At 39.3% G+C, this 25,273-nt stretch overlaps 1 protein-coding gene across 14 annotated transcripts in view; it reads left to right on the top strand.

Annotated features, from left to right (window-relative positions):
• Positions 1 to 25,273, top strand: part of mdga2a (MAM domain containing glycosylphosphatidylinositol anchor 2a) — a 308,605-nt gene that overhangs the window by 77,504 nt on the left and 205,828 nt on the right. Inside the window, exons 1-4 of one of the 14 annotated variants that reach the window (XM_053237462.1) lie at positions 12,173 to 16,286; positions 16,562 to 17,959; positions 18,144 to 18,992; positions 19,094 to 19,239. The exons of 8 other annotated variants lie outside the window; for them this stretch is intronic. In XM_053237462.1, the coding sequence (XP_053093437.1) occupies positions 19,206 to 19,239 (34 nt within the window). In that variant the 5' untranslated portion in view covers positions 12,173 to 16,286; positions 16,562 to 17,959; positions 18,144 to 18,992; positions 19,094 to 19,205. Of the gene's footprint in view, positions 1 to 12,172; positions 17,960 to 18,143; positions 18,993 to 19,093; positions 19,240 to 25,273 lie in introns of those variants that run through there. 5 more of the 14 variants (XM_053237465.1, XM_053237464.1, XM_053237463.1 and 2 more) reach the window with 5 other exon arrangements.

The following is a 25,273-nucleotide window of genomic DNA, read 5'->3' as shown; positions in this document are numbered from 1 at the left end:
TCATCACCCCGAACAACTTTCTCACTGACCATCATTAGCTCCGCCCAGCAGGCCCTTTTGGATTTTGTGAAAAATGCATGCTGTGAACTTTTAAATACTCCTAGGGGATTCATGTGATTGTCAACAAACTTGGTCAAGACATTGAGGATGCTAAATTGCGAAGGGATTTTCGAGCAGTTTTGCCATGGCGAGGCAATAAATTTATGGCGAAAACAGGGAGACAGGAAGTGTCTCATATCTTCTGAGTGCATTGCGTGATTTAGATGAAACTTAGGCTGTATGTTTGTTGTTGGGGGCTGAGCACATGGATGTGACTATTTTGATTCACAGTCATAGTGCCACCAACTGGCAGCAGGAAGTGTGTTACTTACAATAGACTTTGAAATTAACCTCTTATATTTATCCGAATCGCCTCACCAAATATTAGCTGTATGTTTGGACATGGAAGCTGTTGTAAAGCCTTTGACCTGGGCTTAACCTAATACATGAGTGCAAAACAAATTACTCTACAGCACTCGTTTCACTATGCATAGTTTTCATAAACCCACCGGGTGGCGATGGCACCATAGTGCTCGGGCCCATTATCGCTGCTTGCAGCTATATTTATTATTATTAGGGCCCAAGTACTGAAAGTGCGCAGGGCCGTATTGTTTTCCTAGGGATTATTATTTTATTTTATTCAAGATTTCAGGGGCTTTTGGGGCACTTACCATGCTCAAAAACTCTTGAAATTTTGCACACACATCAGAGTCGTCGGCCACTAGGCCTGGGCAAAGGGTAGCACATGGATGTGGTGGTGGTGGGGCTCTGTAGCACCCCCTTTTACATGGTACACAACCTTGGTGCATATATTGTACATACTTGTACGTATATGTACGCAACTCTGTACATATATTGTTCTCATCGACCTGAACAACTTTCACACTGACAATCATTAGCTCCACCCAACAGGAAGTTGGCCCTTTTGGATTTTGTGAAAAGTGCATGCAGTGAACTTTTAAATACTCCTCCTAGGGGATTCAAGTGATTGTCACCAGTCTTGGTCAACATTATGCCAAAACATTGAGGATGCTAAAATGCGAAGGGAATATTGCCATGGCAAGGCAATACATTTATGGCGAAAACAGGGAAACAGCAAGTGTCTCATATCTTCTGCATGCATCGAGTGATTTAGATCACACTTGAGCTGTATGTTTGGCACTGGGGGCTGATTAAATGAATGTGGCTATTGTGAGTCACAGTCATAGTGCCACCAACTGGCAGCAGGAATTGTGTTACTTAAAACAGACTTTGCAATAATCCTCTTATATTTACCTGAGTCGCTTCAAACTTGGTCAGAATAATGGCAAGACATGGCTGATTTAAAATTGTGAAAGGATTTTTGATATCATAAATAGTGTTGCCATGATAACGCATCAACCATTAATACTCTTTTTGGGTGTTTTTGAAGCTCTTAGCATGCTTAAAAGTCTGTGAAAGTCGGCACACGTCAGAGTTGTCAGCCGTTAGGAGTAGACAAAAGCTAAGATATGGGCACTTTCGACTAAAGTGGTGGGGACAGTTTTACCTACAGTCACCAAACACGGTACATAGTTGTTCTCATCAAGCTGGACATCTTTCAAACTGACAGTCATTAGCTCCGCCCAGCAGAAAGTAGGTCATTTTGGAATTAATGTGGATTTTTTGAAAATTGCAGGCTCTGAATTTTAAATACTTCTCCAAGGGGATTCATGCGATTCTCACCAAATGTGGTCAACATTATGCCAAGACATTGAAGATGCTAAATTGCTAACAGATTTTTGATATCTCGAATGGTGTGGCCATGGCGAGGGATTAAATTAATTACAAAAAAAGGGAAACTTCTCTAAGTTCTCTATCTTTTAAGTGCATTATCTGATTTAGATCAAATTGATGCTGTACGTTTGGTCATGGGGGCTATATTGCACCCCCTTAAATGCATGTGCCCACTTCACATTACTTCACTACAGTTAATTAATGGCTAATTAGGATAACAACATGTATCTCTTATCTTCTTCATGCATTATCTCACTGAATATTATCTGCATGTTTGGACGTGGAAGCTGTTGTAAAGTCTTAGACCTGGGTTTAACTTACCAGATCAGCGCAAAACAAGTTACTCTACAGCACGGCTGGTGATGGCACCGTAGTGCTTGGGCCTGTCATCGCTGCTTGCAGCTATATTTTTGTGTTTGTTTTTAATATGATTAGGTTCAGATATTACAGGGAAACAAAAGGACAAACTGTGTTAGAAATTGTGATTATGTATCATCTGGCAGAACAAAAATATCTGTTCACCAGTGCGAAAGAGAGACTGGTGCTGAAAAGGTCTATAAAGGGAAGATGCGAGATAAATCAGAGTAGCACTGGGCAATAGCATTTGGCTTTGTCATGGGGAGCTCATGAGGAGAGAACATCATTTCTCTTGCTCTTACTGTCATGTTTCATTTATTCCCAGCTCCACGCAGAAAGAGTCACTGATGGACACATTCTCTCATCGACCAGATTAATGCTACTCTAAATGCAGTGATTAGAGTCCAAGATGTATAATTGATAAAAAAAAGACTCAAATGTCAAGGAATACCAGTCTTTTAAAATGATGCTGCTGTTTAGTAAAGCAATGAGAATAATGACGAGAAGCTAATTTTTATCTTGACCTCTGACCCTGAAATTTTTATATACACGAGCAGTATTTTGTGAAGCGTGCACACTTTCTTTGGTACTTCAGTGCTTGTTCCAATGAAGGATGGAGAGGAGAAGCAAGGCATGGTCTGTGATTTCACAGTTCTGGAGGCAGTCAGTAAAAGCATACAGTAATAAACTAGCACTTAGGCAATTATTTAGGCTTAATATGTCAGTTTTAAACGTGCTTGGAATACAGGCGCAAAACAGTTCTTGAGTGACTCTTTGTCATCTTTGTCTCAATCTCTTGTCATTTCTTTAAGTTTTTGGAGTCTTTAGCAAGAAGAACAACTATTTAAATTAATACTATTTAAATTTAAATTAAACCACAGCACATTAACTTGTTTTATGCAGATCTCTTCACTCTATTCTTATCTCATATTTTTACTTCCTTTAGGCTGATTACCACTTGAATGACCCCTATGGAATCTTGAAAAAATGTGTACATATCGATCTTCAGTCAGGTCCATAAGTATTTCCACAGTGACAGTAGTTTTGTAATTTTTGCCTCTGTACACCACCACAATGGATTTCAAATGAAGCAGTCAAGATGTGTTTGAAGTGTAGACTTTCAGCTTTAATTCAAGGGGTTTAACAAAAATATTGCATGAACTGTTTTATATTATAGCCATTTTTTTTACAGTCCCTCCATTTTCACAGGCTCAAATGTAATTGGACAAACTAACAATCATAAATATTAGGATCATTTTTAATACTTGGATGCAAATCCTTTGCAGTCAATGACTGCCTGAAATCTGGAACCCATGGACATCACCAAATGCTGAGTTTCCTCTCTTGAGATGCTTTGCCAGGCCTTTACTGCAGCCGCCTTCAGTTGCTGCTGGTTTGTGTGTCTTACTGAAGACAAAACTGTAGGCAGAAAGTGAACACCATGCTCAGTTGGGTTGAGGTTAGGTGACTGACTCTGCTATTTACGACCATTCCTTTTCTTTGCCTTAAGAAGCTCTTGGGTTGCTTTCGTGATACATTTTTGGTCAATAATCACCTGTGACCCAGTTCCATTGGCAGCCATACATATCCATGCCATATCACTGCCTCCTCAAGATTGACAGATGATGTGGTATGCTTTGGATCATGAACCATTCCTTTCCTTCTCCATACTCTTCTCTTCCCATCATTCTTGTTCCAGAAATGGTGTAGGAATAGACATCATCAAACTGAAGAAACTGACTGTCTCTCCAGCCACACACAGGACAAAGATATTCCTTTACACCAAACAGACTTAAGATGGTTGAATGACCAATCGTTAAACATTAAGGTTTTAAAAGCTAATGGTCATCGGAATGCAGGGACCCCCAGTAAAAGGGTGTAAATTACCCCTCAGTGGAGCTGACCTCGAATTGACCACCCTTAAAAGGGGCCTTTTGTTTGGATTAGGGGACTGGCTGAGCTTATCACGCTCCACACCACGCTACATCCTGCTGAGCTTGGAGTGACCTTTTGTACTTAACTGAATCCTGCTTTCTTTGTGTTCTGCCTTATCCTATTTCAATGTAGTCGCTGGGTTGTGTATTAAGTCACATAATATGGGGAACATGCCCTCACCACATGCTGTATCAAACAATAGGGCAAGAGTCTAAGGTTAACTTACAACTCCGTTACGGCAACTTCTCACAAGGCGGGAAGCCTGGTGCTACCTCCGAAATCATGTATTCAAACCAACATTATAACGCAACCCTACTATTAATAAAATTATATAATATTAGACCTGTGTCATTCTGTAAACACGCCATTATATCCAGTAGCTAATGGTCATACCTGTGTATGTCGTGTTTGGTATCTGCATGTTTGTTTCCATGTGCTGAAGCTGTTGATGGTTTGCAATTCTCAGTATCTCATATCACCCAGTTATTATAAGTATTAAAGGTAAATAAGGCCACGTTACAATGGACATTGAGAAGGAGGCGACCCGGGAGGGGTCACTTGCAAATTAGCTGAAGGGCCAGACAAGCCACTCTCCAATCATCTCCAAGCCGACCTGCGGTTGGTTGAAGACCTTAGGAGGCCGGCTCATCCAAACTAGCATAAAAATCTCATGCCCAGCCAACTAAGTGAGCTGGAACCAGAACAGAGCTGGAACAGGAAGCGAACCTGCACCAGAAGATTCCAAGACTTGCATCGCCGAACGTCGATTGACTCGACCCTTCCCGTCCCGTCCCCTCCCGTCCAGACTCCATCCTCCCTCTCCGGTGACGATCAATAACTTCTCTAAGATCCTCCAACTCCGGTCCGACTAGAACCTGCTGACCAACACCAACTACTTCCATTCACTGCCCAGGCAAAGCAAGTATTGATACCTCCCAACTTCATTAAGCTGGTCAAGTCAAGTCAAGTCAAGTGGAGTTTATTGTCATTTCATTTCGTACATAGTGAAACGAAACAACGTTTCTCCAGGACCAAGGTGCTACATAAATTAAACATAAAGTGCACAAGTGCAAACGTGCGGACGCACAAGACAGAACAATAACTACAACACCAACCAGTACGCAGTTCTGTTTGAAAGTGACCAAGTGACAATAGTGCAAATAATACAGAGTTTGATATAAATAGCTGAAGTAATGTAAACATAATGGTATTGTATTATGTGTAAACATAATAGTAGCAGCAGCAGCATAAAACGTGCAAAACATGTGTAAAACATGTGCATGGAAGATGTTCAGTTGTGCGTATGTGTGTATATGTATGTGTGTGTGTGTTCCTTCCTTCAGTCCAGTTCTAGGTGTTGAGGAGTCTGATGGCATGGGGGAAGAAACTATTGCAGTCTGGTTGTGAGGGCCCGAATGCTCCGGTACCGTTTACCAGACGGCAGGAGGGTGAAGAGTGTGTGAGAGGGGTGTGTGGGGTCATCCACAATGCTGGTGGCTTTGCGGATGCAGCAGGAGGTGTAAATGTCCGAGATGAAGGGAAGAGAGACCCCGATGATCTTCTCAGCTGTCCTCACTACTTGGTGCTCTTGACGATCTCCACGGTGGAGCCGCCGATGTTCAGCGGAGAGTGGTCACTCTGTGCTCTTCTGAAGTCAACAACCATCTCTTTAGTTTTGTCCACATTCAGGGACAGGTTGTTGGCTCTGCACCAGTCCGTTAGCCGCTGCACCTCATCTCTGTATGCTGACTCGTCGTTCTTGCTGATGAGACCCACCACGGTTGTGTCATCGGCGAACTTGATGATATGATTTGAGCTGTGCATTGCTACACAGTCGTGAGTCAGCAGAGTGAACAGCAATGGACTGAGCACACAGCCCTGTGGGGCTTCAGTGCTCAGTGTGGTGGTGTTGGAGATGCTGCTCCCGATCCGGACTGACTGAGGTCTCCCGGTCAGGAAGTCCAGGATCCAGTTACAGAGGGAGGTGTTCAGGCCCAGCAGGTTCAGCTTTCCAATCAGGTGCTGAGGAATGATTGTGTTGAATGCTGAACTAAAGTCTATGAACAGCATTCTAACATAAGTGTCTTTATTGTCCAGGTGGGTGAGTGCCAGATGTAGGGTGGTGGTGATGGCGTCGTCTGTTGAGCGGTTGGGGCGGTAAGCGAATTGCAGGGGGTCCAGTGAGGGAGGCAGCAGGGTCTTGATGTGCCTCATGACGAGCCTCTCGAGGCACTTCATGATGATGGGTGTAAGTGCAACGGGACGGTAGTCATTGAGGCAGGACACTGAAGACTTCTTTGGCACGGGGACGATGGTGGTAGCCTTGAAGCACGTCGGAACAACGGTGCTGCACAGGGAGGTGTTGAAGATGTCCGTGAAAACATCTGCCAACTGGTCTGCACATCCCCTGAGCACCCTGCCAGGAATGTTGTCTGGTCCAGCAGCCTTTCGTGGGTTGACTCTGTGTAGTGTCTTCCTCACGTCGGCCGTGGTTAGACACAGCACCTGGTCATTGGGAGAAGGGGTGGTCTTCCTCGCCGTCACGCCGTTCTGTGCCTCGAACCAAGCGTAGAAGTCGTTCAGCGCATCTGGGAGGGAGGCATCACTGTCACAGGCAGATGGTTGTGTCCTGTAGTTTGTGATGTTCTGGATGCCCTGCCACATGCGCCGTGTGTCTCTGCTGGTCTTGAAGTGGTTGTGGATTCTCTGAGCGTGTGCGCGCTTTGCTTCTCTGATGGCCCGGGACAGTTTGGCCCTCGCTGTTCTTAGGGCCACCTTGTCGCCTGCTCTGAAAGCAGTGCAGTAACCCTAAAACTCTTTAACCAATTCATCAATTATTGCTGATATATTGATTGTTCACTAGGTCAGGGTCTAGTGACTTTTCATGCTTATGCGTAAGAACTCAACTCTCTGATTATTATCACTGGTTCTTCTCATGCCATATTCCCACATGTATGAATGTGTACATCTATTTGTGTGTTGGTTGTGTGTAGTAGTTTAGGAAATGTGTGCAGTAGTTTAGGATATGTGTGCAGTAGTTTAGCCTGTGTCTATAGTAGCTTAGTATAATAAAGTCTTGCCTATGTTCAAGGTGATCTTGTGCTGTGTTTCTCTGCTCACCATAAGTTCCTAAGGTGCCCGACCTTAGTGCTGTGCTCTATAAGGGTTGTCCTCAAGTGAAGTTATTACTGTCGATGGCCGCGATAGTAATGACTTGCCAGAGTCAATAAGATGCCTCACCAAACTTATTCTGATAATTCCCCCAGGATAATCAATATTACTGTTTACATTAATGACCCTTACTTCATTATAATTGCAAGATCAAACTAAGTCAACATCTAAATTCCTTACAGTGGGCAGGCCTTTTTAGATGTTTTCTAGCAAAGTCTAATCTGGCCTTTCTGTTCTTGAGTATTACCAATGGTTTGCATCTTGAGGTAAACCATCTGTATTTACATTCATGAAGGTGTCTCTTAATTGTAGACTTTGACAATGATACGCCTACTTCCTTCAGAGTGTTCTTGACTTGGCTAGATGTTGTGAAGGGTTTTTCTTTAGTTGTCTTCCGTGGTCTTCCAGGCCTTTTGGTGTTGCTGAGTTCATCGGTGCATTCCTTCTTTTTAAGAATCTACCAAAATGTTGATTTGGCCACTTGTAAAGTTTCTGTTATTTCTCTGATAGGTCTGGTTTGTTTTTTCATCTTAATGATAGCCTCCTTCACTTCCATCAACACCTCTTTAGACCACATATTGAGAGTTCCCATGAACAGCTACCAAATGCAAATTCTACACTTGGAATCAACTCCAGACCTTTTATCTCCTTAATTTGTCATGAAATAACAAGAAAAGAGGCCACACCTGTCCAGGAAACTGCTTATCAGTCAATTGTCCAATTAAAAGCCTGTGAAAATGAAGGGACTCAGTAAAAATGTCTGTAATTCCTAAACCGTTAACGCAGTATTTTTGTTAAACCCCTTGAATTAAAGCTCAGAGTCTTCACTTCAATCACATCTTGATTGCTTCATTTCAAATCCATTGTGGTGATATACAGAGGCAAAATTACAAAAATTGTCACTGTCCAAATACTTATAGACCTGACTGTACAAGTGGCAAAACATTAAAATTCAAATCAAAACACTATGTACTATTATCCAAAAATACCATTGCTTTCTGTCTCACATATGCTTAGTACAGTGGGTATAAAATGTCTAGACACCCCTGTTAAAATGGCAGGTTTTTGTGATGTAAACATATGAAGCCAAGATAAATCATGTCAGAACTTTTTCCACACTCAATGTGAAAATACAATGTATAAAAATTCAGTGAAAATCAATCAGAAACATTTTAGGGAAAACAGGAAAAACTTACAACAACCTGGTTGCATACTTCTGCATGACTTCTGAAGCCATGGTCTGCAAAGAGCTTACAAAGCCTGTACATGGTCCCACTATCGAAAGGTATCGATCACAAGAGAGGTACAAAAAATTTCCAAAACATTAGATGTAGCAAGGAACACTGTGAAGGCCATCATCAACAAGTAGAGAAAATGGAGCACTACAGTGACATCACTAAGAACAGGACATCCCTCTAAAATGTAAAAAAAGGACAAGACAAAAACTTACCAGGGAGGCTGCCAAGAGACCTACACCAACATTAAAGGAGCTGCAGGAATATCTGACAAGTACTGATTACTCTCTGCATGTGACAACAATCTCTCATGTTCTTCACATGTCTGGGATATAGGGTGGAAAAAGTTCTGACATGATTTGTCTTGGTTCCATTTGTTTTACATCACAAAAACTTGCCATTTTAGGGGTATTTGGACTTTTCATGAATTAAAGGATTTTATATTTAAAAAATGGGCCACAGCTACTAACTGCACTGATATGATGAGCCTATCCTTGAGACTATTGCAAATATAGAAAGTTCATAGTTACTAAATAGGGCTGAAGAGTTGAACTTGATTGTTTAAGCAATTCAATAAAAACATGGCACAATATTTGTTTTTTTGTTAAATTGGACTTTGTCATTATCAAAAATTTTATATATTGATATATTTATATAAAATATATATAACCAAAAGTTTATATATACCTTGGCTAAAGATAGCCAATATCAGTTTTTCACAACTTTGCACATTTCATGCTACCATATATTTCTTTTGGCAAGTCAATTAGGGCACCTACATTGTTTTAAAATTACCTCTGATGTGAACAATCAATTAGAGACAGCTTTATTTCAGCTTTAATTCACTATATAATAATTCCAGTGGGTCAAAAGTTTACATAAATCAAGCTGACTGTTTTGTCAAACAGTCTAGAAGATTCCAGAAATTTATATAACGACTTTAAGAAACTTCTGTCTGGCCAATTTTCATAATTTGACGTATATTTAAGGGCCTACCTGTAGAGCCAGTGACTGTTTGCCCTTGATACCATGGGAGAATCCAAACAACTCAGCAAAGACCTCAGTAAAAAACTGGGTCTTCAAAAGTCCAGTTATTGCTTAGGAGCATTTTTTACAAGCAATTGTATGAAAAATCTTGGGACCACACACTGCGTCATTCAGGAAGGGAGCACAAATAACTCCAAGGGACGCATGAACTTTGGTACAAAATGTTCAACTGAAGCCCAGGACAGCAACAAAGGAACTGATGAACATGTTGGAGGCATCACGTACCAAAGTATGCACTTCAGAATATAGATGGCATCACAAGGAAGGAGGATTATCTCAAAATACTGAAGCAATATCAAGACATTGGCCAGAAAGTTACACCTTGGTCACAAATGGGTCTTCCAGGAAGTCATTCATCCAAAGTTGTAACAAAATGGCCTACAGACAACAAAGTGAACATTTTGGACTGGCCATTACAAGGCCCTTTCCTGAATCTCACAGAAAATGCAAGAATTCCAGCAAAGTATTGTGAAAGCTTGTGGAAGACTACCTGAGGAGTTTGATTCAAGTTAAGCAATTAAAAATCAATGCCACCAAATACTAACAAAGGATATGTAAACTTCTGATACACTGAAAAATCTCATGTAGTAAATAAAAGCTGAAATAATTCTGTTTCTTAACTATTATTTTGAAATAACCTCTCATAGAAATAAAGTAGATAGCCCAGTTAACTCTGCAGAGGAAATGCATGGTGGTATGTGCATTTATATGAAATGTGTTGAGCTTTGAAAAATTGAGTTTGACTGTCTTTAGCCTAGGTGTATGTAAACTTTTGGTCTCAACTACATATGTCTAGGTTTTTTTTATTATTACTAGATAGGCTTGTGTGATTATTTTCCCCAATTAAAAAAATTGCAATAAATAATTTAATTGTCCAGAACCAGTAGCCTAAAAGGCAGGAAATGAGCATTTCCACCAGTAGGGGAGGGTGTAATAATACACTATATTACCAAAAATATTCGGTCACCCATCCAAATGATCAGAATCAGGTGTCCTAATCACTTGGCCTGGCCACAGGTGTATAAAATCAAGCACTTAGGCATGCAGACTGTTTTTACAAACATTTGTGAAAGAATGGGCCGCTCTCAGGAGCTCAGTGAATTCCAGCGTGGAACTGTCAAAGGATGCCACCTGTGCAACAAATCCAGTCGTGAAATTTCCTCGCTCCTAAATATTCCACAGTCAACTGTCAGCTTTATCATAACAAAATGGAACTCAGCCACGAAGTGGTAGGCCACGTAAACTGACGGTGAGCGGATGCTGAAGCGCATAGTGCAAAGAGGTCGTCGACTTTCTTCACAGTCAATTGCTACAGAGCTCCAAACTTCATGTGACCTTCAGATTAGCCCAAGTACAGTACGCAGAGAGCTTCATGGAATGGGTTTCCATGGCCGAGCAGCTGCATCCAAGCCACACATCACCAAGTGCGATGCAAAGCGTCGGATGCAGTGGTGTAAAGCACGCCGCCACTGGACTCTAGAGCAGTGGAGACGCGTTCTCTGGAGTGATGAATCACGCTTTTCCATCTGGCAATCTGATGGACGAGTCTGGGTTTGGAGGTTGCCAGGAGAACGGTACATTTCGGACTGCATTGTGCCGAGTGTGAAATTTGGTGGAGGAGGAATTATGGTGTGGGGTTGTTTTTCAGGAGTTGGGCTTGGCCCCTTAGTTCCAGTGAAAGGAACTTTGAATGCTTCAGGATACCAAAACATTTTGGACAATTCCATGCTCCCAACCTTGTGGGAACAGTTTGGAGCGGGCCCCTTCCTCTTCCAACATGACTGTGCACCAGTGCACAAAGCAAGGTCCATAAAGACATGGATGACAGAGTCTGGTGTGGATGAAATTGACTGGCCTGCACAGAGTCCTGACCTCAACCCGATAGAACACCTTTGGGATGAATTAGAGAGGAGACTGAGAGCCAGGCCTTCTCGACCAACATCAGTGTGTGACCTCACCAATGCGCTTTTAGAAGAATGGTCAAGAAGTCCTATAAACACACTCCTCAACCTTGTGGACAGCCTTCCCAGAAGAGTTGAAGCTGTAATAGCTGCAAAAGGTGGACCGACATCATATTGAACCCTATGGGTTAGGAATGGGATGGCACTTAAGTTCATACGTGAGTCAAGGCAGGTGACCGAATATTTTTGGTAATATAGTGTATTACCAGCTGTGCAGTCGGGAACTGAAGCAATCGCCAAAACTCAGTTGGATAGTCGAATCTGAAGTGATTATGTTTTTCTTAACATTCCTACAGAGTGGCGCATTTTGATGTAACTGTTTTACAAATTGGTTGTCTAATGTTCACGTGGCTAACATTTTCTCTGCTGATGCTGCCCAGTTTTGAGCAGGAAAAGAAAACAAAACAACATGTTTAATCACCTTCTATTTATCATCACCATTAATATTAGTTCTGAAGTGTTCAATCTGACACTTTGTTGTAGGCCTGCTGTATTTAATCTTTTGTGTTGTTTGCCCAATTTTTTATTTCACTTGAAAACTGAAAGAACCTTTTTGACCATAAACTGATCATGAACTGTTTACCTTGACAGAAAGCGAGGGATGAGATTGGGGCTGGGGCAGGGGCTGGGGCAGGGGCAGGGGCAGGGGCAAGGGCAGGGGCAAGGGCAGGAGCTCCAGGAAGTGTCTGTTAATATTGGAGAGTTCAAAACACCTGTGCAAATCATTCTAGAGTCAAATGTCGATTGCCTCATCTGATGTTTTATTGGGGAGAACAAGACTGCTCTTTTGGCATATTTTTGAGTGATAACTCGTACTAGTGTTTTCTGATTTGCGCCTCCAGACCATGGTCAGGGGACTAGAGCACACTAAACTTTATTGAAACTTAATTATTTTAACACTAATAATAATAATAATAATAATAATAATATTAATAAGAAAAAGAAGAAGAAGAAAAAGCCTAACAATTTTGGCACCTTTGTGGCTTGGACCCCTAAATATAGCAGCAAGCGTCGATCATCGGATTCCAAGCACCTAGCAAATATTGCCCCCAGTGGCCAGTTCTTTCCAAGGTACTGATTCCACAGATGAACACACTTACAGTTTTATGAGCATGATGATGGCTGATGGCAGCCATGTTTTTGAAGTTACCCGATAGAAAGTGAAATCCAGTTACAGATTAGAGAAAAATTAAGCATGCCAAATTTCAACTCATCCAGACTTTCAGTTCCTGAGAAACAGCTATTTGAACTTAATTACTCCCCCATTGACATCCATACTCCAAACGTTGCACATCTTTTCATAACACGGGCTGAAGATGCCTTTCAGAATTATACAACCAGCCCTAATCCAAGGACTGTCTGCAAAATAATATTTTGCACATTATCCAAATTTTCATAAATTTGAGTGGCTGTGGATAAACGGTCCAAAAGATGATTTTTTTAAAAATGTGTTCAGCCTTTTTATGAGGAAAAAGAAACTTCACTATTTACCTTATTTTTCCAGACTTAAATTTGTTTTTGTGTGGAAAATTATAAATAGTGCTAATTTGAGTAACTTTCATGGCTTACTAGTGCTTCCACAGAAATACCATGCATTCAAGGTTCGTGACAGTAGGTCAGTGTTAACCCTGTTAAATGCCTGCTGAAAGCTGATTGTCTGATGGTGGCCATTTTTTTTAAAGTAATCCAGTCATCATCAAAATCATTTAGCACACCTATGCACTCTACCAAATTTCAGCTCTATAGCACTTATGGTTCCTGAGAAACAGTTATTTGAATATAGCCCTGCCCCTATGTATGATCATGGCCCAAACTTTGTTTATATGACCTCAGAATGTTTTCCTATCAAGTTTCATGCAAATACATGCAACCAATCATGAGTTAAAGCTGGCACATGACAGCCATATTGTTTACAAATGTCAACATCTTTTTTATAATTACTGAGGTTCACAAGTTTGCAAAAGTAGGTTTTGCATATTATGCAAATTATCACAAATTTGAGTGGGCAGAGCTAAATGGTCCAAAATGGTCCAAATGTTTTATAGATTTAGCAGTACAATCAATTTATAAAAGAAATTTAACGGTAAACCTTATTTTCCAAGAGACGTGCTTGATTGCATCAGTTTCTAGGGGGTCACTAACTAAAACTACCATTCAAGATTCATCATGATAGCTTAATGGGGTCCTTGTCAACTGCCTGATTAAGCCTGATGGCAGCCATGTTTTTTCAGTAATTAGGGATCATGAAAAATCCACTTATGGATTAGAACATAGATGACCCTTATCAAATTCTAGCTTGATTGGCCTTATTGGTCCTCAGAAACAGCTATTTGAACTTAAAATCCACCCCTATGTATGATCATACCCCAACCTTTGCAGCTATCCTCAGAACCTTGTACTGAACATGTATTTCCAGTTTGGTTCAGATCCATATGACCAATCATGAATTACAGATATCTGAGTAACTCTGCTCCACCTCTTTAGAACTGATTGATGTGTGGCGGCCATATTTTTGATAATTATTTAGGTTCACACTCTCCCGAATAGTTTGACATCAAAAGTTTGGCAATTTTCTATAGTTTCAGCAATAGAATCAAGATAAAAAAAGACATTTCTTTCTACACCTTATTTTCCAAGAGATATGTTTGTTTTTGTGTGCAAAAATATAAACAGCACCCCCCAGTGACCAATTTGAGTGAGATTGCATCAGATTACTATCATCACAAAACTTGAATTGTAGGTTCACATATGGACCTTCTACTGAAGGTCCATATGTGAACCTACCATTCAAGTTTTGTGATGATACCTCAATGTTAACCGTGTCAAATGCCTGCTGAAATCTGATTGGCTGATAGCAGCTGTAATTTTCTTAATTTAGTCATGGCCACATGCTGACTGAGATTGTGGAAAGAATTTGATGCAAAGGTATACATGGCAAATAAACCTTTGTTTAATTGATTATTAAATTTCCAGGTCACGTAAACATGTTTGTGAGCTTTTGAGGGACCATAAGGTTATTCATTATTAAACATACTTAAATTAAATATTATTTAATTTTTTAATAGTTGAATGGGATGTTTTTAGGGGAAAAGAAGGCTCATAGCACCTATTCTGTATAAAATATTAGGTGATAACATTTATGCTTTTTTTTTTAAATAAATACATCTGTTTTTCAAATACTGAAAATATATAACTTTCTAAAACACAAGTTTATATATTATTCTTGAGTAACTCACACACTGAAAAATATGTTGTACTCCGAACTCTGTGATGTCAATAAGTGAGGTAGGGTTTATGAAACAACCAGCCAGATCTTCAATCAAACTTCTTTAATAAGGTAAACCGTGGTTCTGTACACATAGGGAACATAGAAACTAATGAATTTAACATTATAATACAGTGTGATACACTGATATATGAATCCACCTTATTTTGCACTGCAGAAGCATGCATGTCCTTTGTTTTGTGCTAGACTTCTGGTAAAGTAACAAAAGTACTGCAAGTTGTTGCTGTTATTTATGATGACACCATTATTATATGTCTGTTAAAGGGACCTTTCAGGGGCAGGGGTGGGGGTGATATCAGCTGCAATAACTCAGTACATTAACTTGATACCCAAGTACATTTCTAGGTATTTTTGTACTTGAACTGAAGCAGAAGTATACACTGAAAACCTCTACTTTTATTCAGGTACAAGATTTATTATTATTTTTTTTAAAAACACATCCAGCTCTGGTTTGTAGTTTATGGTTAAGACACACCTACTCTACAAAAACTGTCAGTTATTAAAGCAACCCCTAACTGCACACACATCAGTTTTCTGTGACTCAATATCTATTAACATTAAATATGACACATTAAATGGCAGTGACATGATAAATACAAACTAGTCAGCTGAAATAACCAGAAAAGTCAAACCTGTCATAAGTCAGGGAGATGGAAGCAAAGTGCAGAACTTTTTTAATAGGGACAAAAACAAATAGGGACAAATTACAGGAAAAGAACCAAAAACTGAGACAAGAAGGAGCTAAGCTAAAGCTATGCAAGGCTAGGAAAGCTTAAACTTGAACTTTTAGCTAAAACTATATGCAGGGCAAACCGTAACGAAACTCTCACCACACACATAAACACAGGCATAAATATAAGCTTAATGCTCCACCAAACAAAGAGGGAAAACACAGAACTTACAAAACAGAATACAAAACAGGTGTGCATAATCAAAGAAGGAAATGGAGCAGACAACAAAAGAAGTTCAAAAGGTGAACAAAGGTGCCCTCTAATGGTCTGGGGAGGAATTGTCCCTGGTGGTCATGACATAACCAGGTGTCTTCTACAAAACCATCGAGTCCATTAGAAAGCTGAACATAAGGTGGATACAATAATAAGGTACATGCAATTGACCCTATATCCCAAATAGCAAAAAAAAAAAAAAAAAAAAAAAAAAGAAGACAGTCAGGGCCGAGTCTGGCTTACATTTGGGTCTTCTGGTTTAGTTCTGTCATTGGTAAATGGTATGTGGGTTATTTGAAGCTTAACCATTTGGCTAAAGTCTGGCATGAATCTGTTTGACCCAAAGGGGACAAAAGGTGCCAACAGACTTCAGTCCACTAGGCTGAATCCTGGCCTGAATCTGTTTAACTGAAAAGGAAGAGGAAAAACCCACCATTTTATTCATCTTGGTCTCTCAGTCTCAGGGAAAACCCAAGCAGTTACTCATGTCTGAGTTCCATGCCTTCTTTGAGTTTTATAAGGAAGAAATGCTATATCTGCGGATAACTAAAATAAGGTAAGTTAATTTCTGTATTGTATTTTTGTTCTACATTCTTTATTTACTCAAATAACTGATTTCTTAATATCATACAGATTGTGTTTGTACATAGCTAGCAAGGCTCTCCTACATCTGGCTATCCTACAGCTAGTTGTCTATCTTTCAACTAGCCTTAATCTAGTTAGACAACACATTTTGAATTATTTTCTAAAATGTGTATTATATATATATATATATAAGCACAGTCTCAAATGTTAACTTGCCGGTAACCTGCATTTCAATGCTAACCTCAGTTCCAGCCAGTCAATTTAAAAATAAAGGCCATATTTACTGCCTGACATTGCGTTTGGAGTGCTCGAATTGTAAACAGGAAACTGCACAGCTCTGAGATTGCCTTTGGAGCAGTATTCACACCTTCATTAGAGCTAAAGGTAAATATAGCGAGGCATCTACTCCTGTGTTTGTATTTTTATTTCTTATAGTCTCTCCTTCAGTAGTTAAATTACATGGGTAAAAAGGGCAAGGATTCTCATCTGTTTGGTCGGGAACAGAGAAAAGGATTAAATTTTGCAAAGAATTTACTTATTTTATTGTACTGAATATATTTAACGTATCAGTGGTCAGCTGTAGAGAATGCTGAGGTTGTATGCAGTTTGACCTGTTCAGTTTGCACTTGGGGCAACTGACAGCTTTGTTCATTTCCGTGTTCTTATGATGGATAATATATAATATGTAAATGTAATGCCTGTGTTCACCGTCATATTACTGTAAACATGTTTTTATAAGAAGCCTTTATTTGTCACATATACAGCAAAGTGAAATTCTTTTCTTCGCATAGGGAAGCTGGGGTCAGAACACAAGGTCAGCCATGATACAGGGACCCTGGACCAGAGAGGGTTAAGGTCCTTGCTCAAGGGCTCAACAGTGGCAGCTTGAACCTCCGACCTTCTGATCAGTAACCCAGAGCTTTATCCATTAAGCCCCCACTGCCACAATATCATACATGTTGTGCTTTCTGTTAACATTTTAGACAATGAAATACACCGTACTAGCTGCATTAATCTTCCAGGGCCTGGACTACTTAATATAGCATAGTATTTTGTAATGTTTATAGATAGAAGACCAGTGAGTGTGCAGTTCAGCGCGGCACAGAGGGCTGGAGTAAAAAGGCTACGACGGCTAGGTTTGCATGTAAAGACGGTCATCAGTTTTAATTCAATTAATCTGACTGCAGATAGGAATGTCTGGAGTCCCAAAACAGCCAAAGACTCACATATTTTTTATTTTGTTTAATAATAAAATAAAAATCGTTGCCAAAACTCTGTGGTGTGAGAGGAATAATACACAATAAATATAATTAGGCTATACACAAAAAAAGGGTTACACCAGACTTACTGAATTCATGGGTAGATCATTTCCTTTTGAATAAAATATATCACATTAGCACAGTCTTCTGGCTATAATTGTGTCAATAAGATATATTTTATTCATGTGGAAATAGGGTACCTATGTAGAAATTTTATGTAAATTTGATGTACGTCTTTTTTTCATGGAACTGATGTTATGCAATGGAACTGAGGTTATGCATATCTTGATTATATTTTTCTTCTTCTTTTTACAGTGCATGCAATGGAAAGCAGATTGGCCTACAGTAAGGGCCTACAATGGGGAAGGATTTTACTCATTTGTGGGTTAGTATCAAAAAGGATAGGGCAGAAGTAGAATTTGTCCCTGCTCTTTGGGTGGCTCTACAGGATGGTGTTTTATCCAATTCTGTATTGTATACAGAAAATATTTATAAACATAATTTTTACTAAGTAGGTCACAATTAAAAGGTTAATTGCTTAACATTTAATCATAGTCTTTCATTAACAGACAATTACATGGAAACACAATGGAAGCTTCCAGTTGCACAGCAGCTCCTGTCAAAAGCTGAGAATATGTCATTGCCACGAAAATAAAGTAAGATTCTTTTTGGTTTTGCATGAACATTGCATTGCATTGCATTGCTTTATTGCAAACATTCCCAAACAGCAAGCTTTTTTAATGATAATCTTTACATGAAGACCTTTCTCTTGTGGGGTGAAGTAAACTCTGAAAAGATTTATGAATCAACTCAACATTTTCTTTTAACTAATTCAAGTTCTAGACTTGTAGACCTTCTAGACTTCAATTTGTAGAAATTTCAATTCAGTTCAATTTTATTTGTATAGTGCTTTAAACAGCAGCTTTACAGAAATAAATTGATTCAAATTAAATTAAACCAAAATAGATTTTAAATATGTGAATTTATCCTTAATGAGCAAGCAGAAGTGACGGTGGCAAAGAAAAACTCCCTGAGACGATATGAGGAATAAACCTTGAGAGGAACCAGACTCAAAAGGGAACCCATCCTCATATGGGTCCTAACGGATAGTGCAATTATAAATAAATCCCTTCTATAACTGTGTACTATATGGACAAATAGTGCAACTGTGCAGCCAGTAAATTCATCACAGTTTTCACAAGGAGTCCAGTTTGTTAAACCTATCCACTGTTTGAGTCCTGGGTACAAAGCTGCTCTTGGCCATCTCCATGGCCCCCCAACTGGCACCATCCCCAGCAATCCCAATGATCTTGAGGCCATCCATGTGAGGCCACCCCCAACAGCTATCTTAACTGATGAGAACTCCAACCAGAAGTAGGACATCAGGATGGATCAGGCAGGTCCAGAGAGCAGAAGGGGTCAGGATCACATTTCAATTTGAATTTTTACATTAGTCATCATGGTATACTTTCATGCAATTTATAATCTGTCTAAGATTAAATGTTTAAAATCTTGCTAGGTGCTTACACTGGGGATCACTTGTGGTGCTGATATTAAGGACACTGTCTGGCAAGTTTTAAAACAAGCAATAAAAAAATATTTGGCCAAATCAGCCAATTGTTGAGGACTGAATGGGAAGACAGCCTTTGAGGAGTGTCATAATTGGTAAGTATTTTTGTTAAAACAAGTTTTACAAATCTTTTTGTATAATCTGCCTTAATGATACTATTAAAAAAATTAAAGGGCATTAATGTATTAACAGGCAAGCTTTTTGAGCTCAGGAGAAAAAAACTTTGATTGTTGCCCACTTAGTTCTGTATTTTAACCTCTAATTACAAGAAACGTATTCACTTAATTATCAAAAATATTAAATATCGCATGGACACATTAAAAATGCTTACCTATGTAGTTTCACATACATAAGGCTGATCAACTGCTATATAACTGTAAAGCGTAACTAAATCTTACTTTTTAATATTGGTCGGCTTTCTTTCTGAATGGTGACATATGATAAGTATATGCGGACCATGAGATACATGGCAATATGAGTTTTAATGTTGCATCCATAATGCTGTACTGAGCCTGAATGTATGCATTTGCCTTGTATGAATGAATCTCTTTACACTGCTCTGTGATCGTTTGCAAGATACAGTAAGAAGAAATCCCTTTTGTGCAAAGGCCACTGTGATGAAAATTGGACGTATTATGTGTGGTTGATTTCATTTAATTCGGCTGGTGACCTAAAGGATGGGAGGAAGAGGAGACATCCTGCAAATGCAGAAGTCTAAGGTTTCCAAAACTCTAAGACTGCACTACACTACAAGACACAATGAACACAAAAATACTCATTGGCCAGATGTGGCAAAAAAAGGAAGACTGAACTAATATTGCTATCTATTTTTTATTTGCTATTGTTAATTTATAGAGCTTGTTACGTGTTTGGAAATGTAATAAATGGTTTTGAAGTTCTAGTTTTTTAAGTATTATTGTTGAAGTCTTTTACATTAGGGATGGGCATATTACTGTTTGAAAAATTTACTGAATTGTTTTATCCTGTGCTGCAGTAACAATGATGTAAGTTTCAAACTGACTTAGACATAGAGCCTAAAACACCCTTTTAAAGACAGATGTGTACTCGCTATATTCTTTCTGAATTTTTTTTTTCTGAGGTTTAAACCCAGGTGGTGTTTTATTTGTTGAGTATTGCTACATGTATGGTGGAGTACCTTTAAACTAAATGTAGATATAGATAAGTGTAAATGACCTTATGTACAAAATTTTTGATTTCATTAATCACCTCTGAAATTTAAATCTGATCCAGCTAGTAACAATGTTTGGGTTGTCATTTCAGTGTGTGTATGTATATATATTTACTTAAGTAATTGATTTTCTCTGCCATACCTAATACAATACAAATGAGTACAAAATAAGATGAATTCTAAAATCCAAATATGCAAATAATCATGCCCATCTGTGCTTTATGTGTTTGTATATTTTGTTCTTATTAATATATACACCGATCAGCCTTAACATTAAAACCACTGACAGATGAAGTGATTAACATTGTTTACCTTTTTACAGTGGCACCTGACAAGGGGTGGGATATATTAGGCAGCAAGGGAACAGTCAGTTCTCAAAGCTGATGTGGTGGAAGCAGGAAAAATGGGCAAGGTTAAGGATCTGAGTGACTTTGACAACTGCCAAATTGTTACAGCTAGACGACTAGGTCAGAGCATTTCCAAAATGGCAGGTCTTGTGGGGTGTTCTCGGTAGCAGTTAGTATCTACCAAAAGTGGTCCAAGGAAGGACAACTGGTAAACCGGCAACAGGGTCGTGAGCGCCAAGGCTCATCGATGCACGTGGGGAGTGAAGGCTAACCCATCTGGTCTGATCCCACAGAAGAGCTACTGTAGCACAAACTGCTGAAAAAGTTCATGCTGGCTATGATAGAAAGGTGTCAGAACACACAGTGCATTGCAGCTTGCTGTGTATGGGGCTGCCTAACAGCAGACCGGTCAGAGTGTCCATGCTGATCCATGTCCACTGATTAAAACGCCTACAATGGGCATGTGAGGATCAGAAATGGACCATGGAGCAATGGAAAAAGGTGGTCTGGACTGATGAATCATGTTTTCTTCTGGACTGATGAATCATGTGTTCTGCTGGGAAACCTTGGGTCCTGGCATTCATGTGGATGTTACTTATACCACCTACTTAAACATTGTTGCAGACCAAGTACACCCCTTCATGGCAGTGGCCTCTTTCAGCAGGACAATGTGCCCTGCCACACTGCAAAAATTGTTCAGAAATGGTTTGTGGAACATGACAAAGAGTTCAAGGTGTTGACTTGGCCTTCAAATTCCCCAGATCTCAATCCGATCAAGCATCTGTGGGATGTGCTGGACAAACAAGTCTGATGCATGGAGGCCCCACCTCACAACTTACAGGACTTAAAAGATCTGCTGCTAATGTCTTGGTGCCAGATGCCACAGCACACCTTCAGAGGTCTTGTGGAGTCCGTGTATTGACGGGTCAGAGTTGTTTTGATGACATAAGGGGGACCTGCACAGTATTAGGCAGGTGGTTTTAATGTTATGGCTGATTGGTGTGTGTGTGTGTGTGTGTGTGTGTGTGTGTGTGTGTGTGTAATATAAGTATACACACACACACACACAGAGTCAGGTCCATAAGTATTTGTACAGTGACATAATTTTTGGAATTTTTGCCTCTGTACACTACCACAATGGATCTGATAGGAAGCAATCAAGATATGATTGAAGAAGTGATACTGCATTAATTAATGCATTAATAAATTAATAGGAGTTACACACATTTTTTTAGAGTCTCTCCATTTTCACAGGCTCAAATGTGATTGGACAATTGACTGATAAGCAGTTTCATGGCCAGGTGTGGCCTGTTTCCTGTTTATTTCATGACAAATTAAGGAGATAAAAGGTCTGGTGTTGATTCCAAACATTGAATTTGCATTTGGTAGTGAGAGTTCCCACGAACAGCTATGCAGTCAAAGAGGTGTCCGTGCAAGTGAAAGAGGCCCTCATTACGCTGATAAAGCTAAACAAACCTATCAGAGAGATAGCAGAAACTTTAGGAGTGGCCAAATCAACAATTTGGTACATTCTTAAAAACAAGGAATGCACTGGTGAGCTCAGCAACACCAAAAGGCCTGGAAGAGCACAGAAGACAACTAAGGTGGATGATTGCAGAATTCATTCCTTGGTGAAGGAAAAACCCCGTCACAGCATCTAGCCAAGTCAAGAACACTCTGGAGGAGGTAGGCATATCATTGTCAAAGTCTATAATCAAGAGCTGCCTTCATGATTGTAAATACAGTCGGTTTACCTCAAGATGCAAACCACCGGTAACACTGAAGAACACAAAGCCCAGATTAGACTTTGCTTAAAAAAAAAAAAAAAAGTCTAAAAAAAAAAAGCCTGACCAGTTCTGACACAAGATTAACTTGAATTAAAATGATGGGACGAGAAAAGTATGGTGAAAGAAAGGAAGGGCTCATGTTCCAAAGCATACCACATCATCTGTCAAACAAGTGGAGGAAGTGTTATGGCATGGACATGTATGGCTGCTAATGGAACTGCATCACTGGTGTTTATTGATGATGTGACTGCTGATAGAAGTAGCAGGTTGTATTCTGAAGTGTATAGATCTATACTTTCTGCTCAGATTCAGTCAAATGCTACAAAACTGATAGGACGGTGCATCACAGTACATATGGATAATGACCCAAAACATACCGCAAAAGCAACCCGAGCTTCTAAAGAAAATGAATGTTCTTAAATGGCCATGTCAGTCACCTGACCTCAACCCAACTGAGCATGGTTTTTACTTACTGAAGACAAAAATGAAGGCAGAAAGACCTGTGAACAAGCAGCAACTGAAGGCGGCTGCAGTAAAGGCCTGGCAAAGCATCTCAAGGGAGGAAAATCAGCATTTGGTGAAGTCAGTGGATTCCAGATTTCAGGCAATCATTGACTGCAAAGGATTTGCATCCAAGTATTAAAAATAATCCTAATATTTATAATTGTTAGTTTGTCCAATTACTTTTGAGCCTGTGAAAATGGAGCGAAAAAAATGGCTATAATTTCTAAATGATTTATGCAGTATTTTTGTTAAACCCCTTGAACTAAAGCTGAAAGTCTTCACTTCAATCATATCTTGATTACCACAATGGATTTGAAATGAAGCAGTGTACAGAGGCAAAATTACGAAAATTGTCATTGTCCAAATACTTATGGACCTGACTTTGTGTGTGTGTGTGTGTGTGTGTGTGTGTATATATATATATATATATATATATATATATATATATATATATATATATACACACACATATATGTGTGTATGTGTGTATATATAAAATGTGTGTGTGTGTTTATAAAATGCAAGTATAATTATAATGTTGCCTTTATTATTTCATGACAGTCATTTCCTTTTAATCCTTTCTATGAAATACTTTCTTTGGTTCCTGTATAGCTTGCTCCTTCTTTCAGTCAGTGGGAGTAGTTATGATAAAATATTTTTATTGTATAAATGCTACAAACATTGTTCACTGTGAATAATAAATCATTATTAAAAAATGTGTTGTTTGGTGTAGATTCCATTTACAAATATACTTATGCTTTCACCAGTAGTCTATAAAAGGGCAGTCGTTGGACAGACTACTGTACATCTTGTTTTTGTTTTTGTTTGTTTGTTTTCCAAAGGTCAAACTCTAAATGAAATGATCATTGACTTGATCAGTGTCCTCTTTTAACTTCACATATGTCACAGCTTCAGGGTTCTGGTTTGCCATCAATGTATTTTTTTTTATAGGTTAACTGTATTCTGCCATGATGCTTTTAGTTATTTTGATTTGTATATTTATTTTTGGAAGTTCTGTCCCTGACATGAGGTCTTAACGTGACGACTGTGACTGATACTCTATATTAATGATACTCATCAATGAAAATGACACAGTCGTACTTACTTAATATGCACGCACATTACACCTAGGGTTAGGTGAAGGTAAGTAAAGTAACCAACCGCTAATTAAACTTAATGTACTGAATAAACTTAGCACTCCGTGGCTCTTGAAACAAGCGTGAGTTTATTACTCCTCTCAGTGCAGGAGTTCGGTGCTCGTCAATCCAGTCAAGTCTCTTTAAAGGGACCACAGCCTCTTAAACACATTACTATTTCTGCTAAGAATAAATATGTTCTCAGACTCCCATCTCTTGCTTTTCCTGGTTATGTACGCACGCGCACATGCTAAACAGTCCAGAAGTTTGCCATTATCCGAAGGCTATACTTCTGGCCCACATGTATTCGTTAGAAAAATAACGGGATTGAGTTTTAATTTTCACCAAGAAAAAGCTTAACAAATGTGATCTTCCTATGTAAAACGGTTGAGGAGATCTATGCATTTTTTATTTACAGAGCCCTCTATAGGCCTATTTTTATAATATTTGAGTAGTGGTCAGAGAGTGTCCTGCTGACTATCTATTCTAAAGATTGTAGAAGCTCTTTTAGCGCATGCACGGCAGAATGAATATCAGCCGTGTTTTTAAGTAACTGGGTCATCATCAAAGATCCACTTGCAGATTAGCCGATAGATGCAGTGTATAAAATTACAGCTTGATCAGATGGTTCTTTCAAAACAGTTATCTGACCTAGCTCTGCCCCTTACGCCTGACCATGCCCCAAACTTTGCACATGTAGGAAATTAGCTGTTGAGATTAAGCTGCCCACATCTTCCACTAAAATATGGAAATTTTTCAAACTTAATATTTTAATAGCTGATCAAATATTTGTCAAGTGATAATTAGTGTATTTATTAGGCTGGATGTAGAGTATCAGAGTGAGCATTTCCTCGTGATGTTGAGGGGAGAAAACTTCTGTAGCTTAAAGGAAACTCGATTCTGCTTAACTCGACTTGACTCGGTTGACACTGACTCCAATTAACTCCCAATAGACTTGAGTTGACACCTAGATACATTGGTGTCATGGAGTTTTAAACCTTTCTGGCTAGTCCCACCCCAAAATGTTTCCTCCAATCAAACACTGTCTTAGGGCAGGGCGTAAGCCATATTCTCCACCTTCGTTGTTATTCAGTCCATTGTCTCTGCGGTCATGTGGTTTCACACTTTTTCATGAAGTGTGGATCAAACTTTGGTTCCAAAATTAA

The sequence above is a fragment of the Pangasianodon hypophthalmus genome, chromosome 10 (assembly GCF_027358585.1).
Source record: "Pangasianodon hypophthalmus isolate fPanHyp1 chromosome 10, fPanHyp1.pri, whole genome shotgun sequence".
Classification (NCBI taxonomy): Eukaryota; Metazoa; Chordata; class Actinopteri; order Siluriformes; family Pangasiidae; genus Pangasianodon; species Pangasianodon hypophthalmus.
The sequence above is the reverse complement of the archived record's forward strand: the minus strand, read 5'-3'. Positions and strand labels throughout refer to the sequence as shown.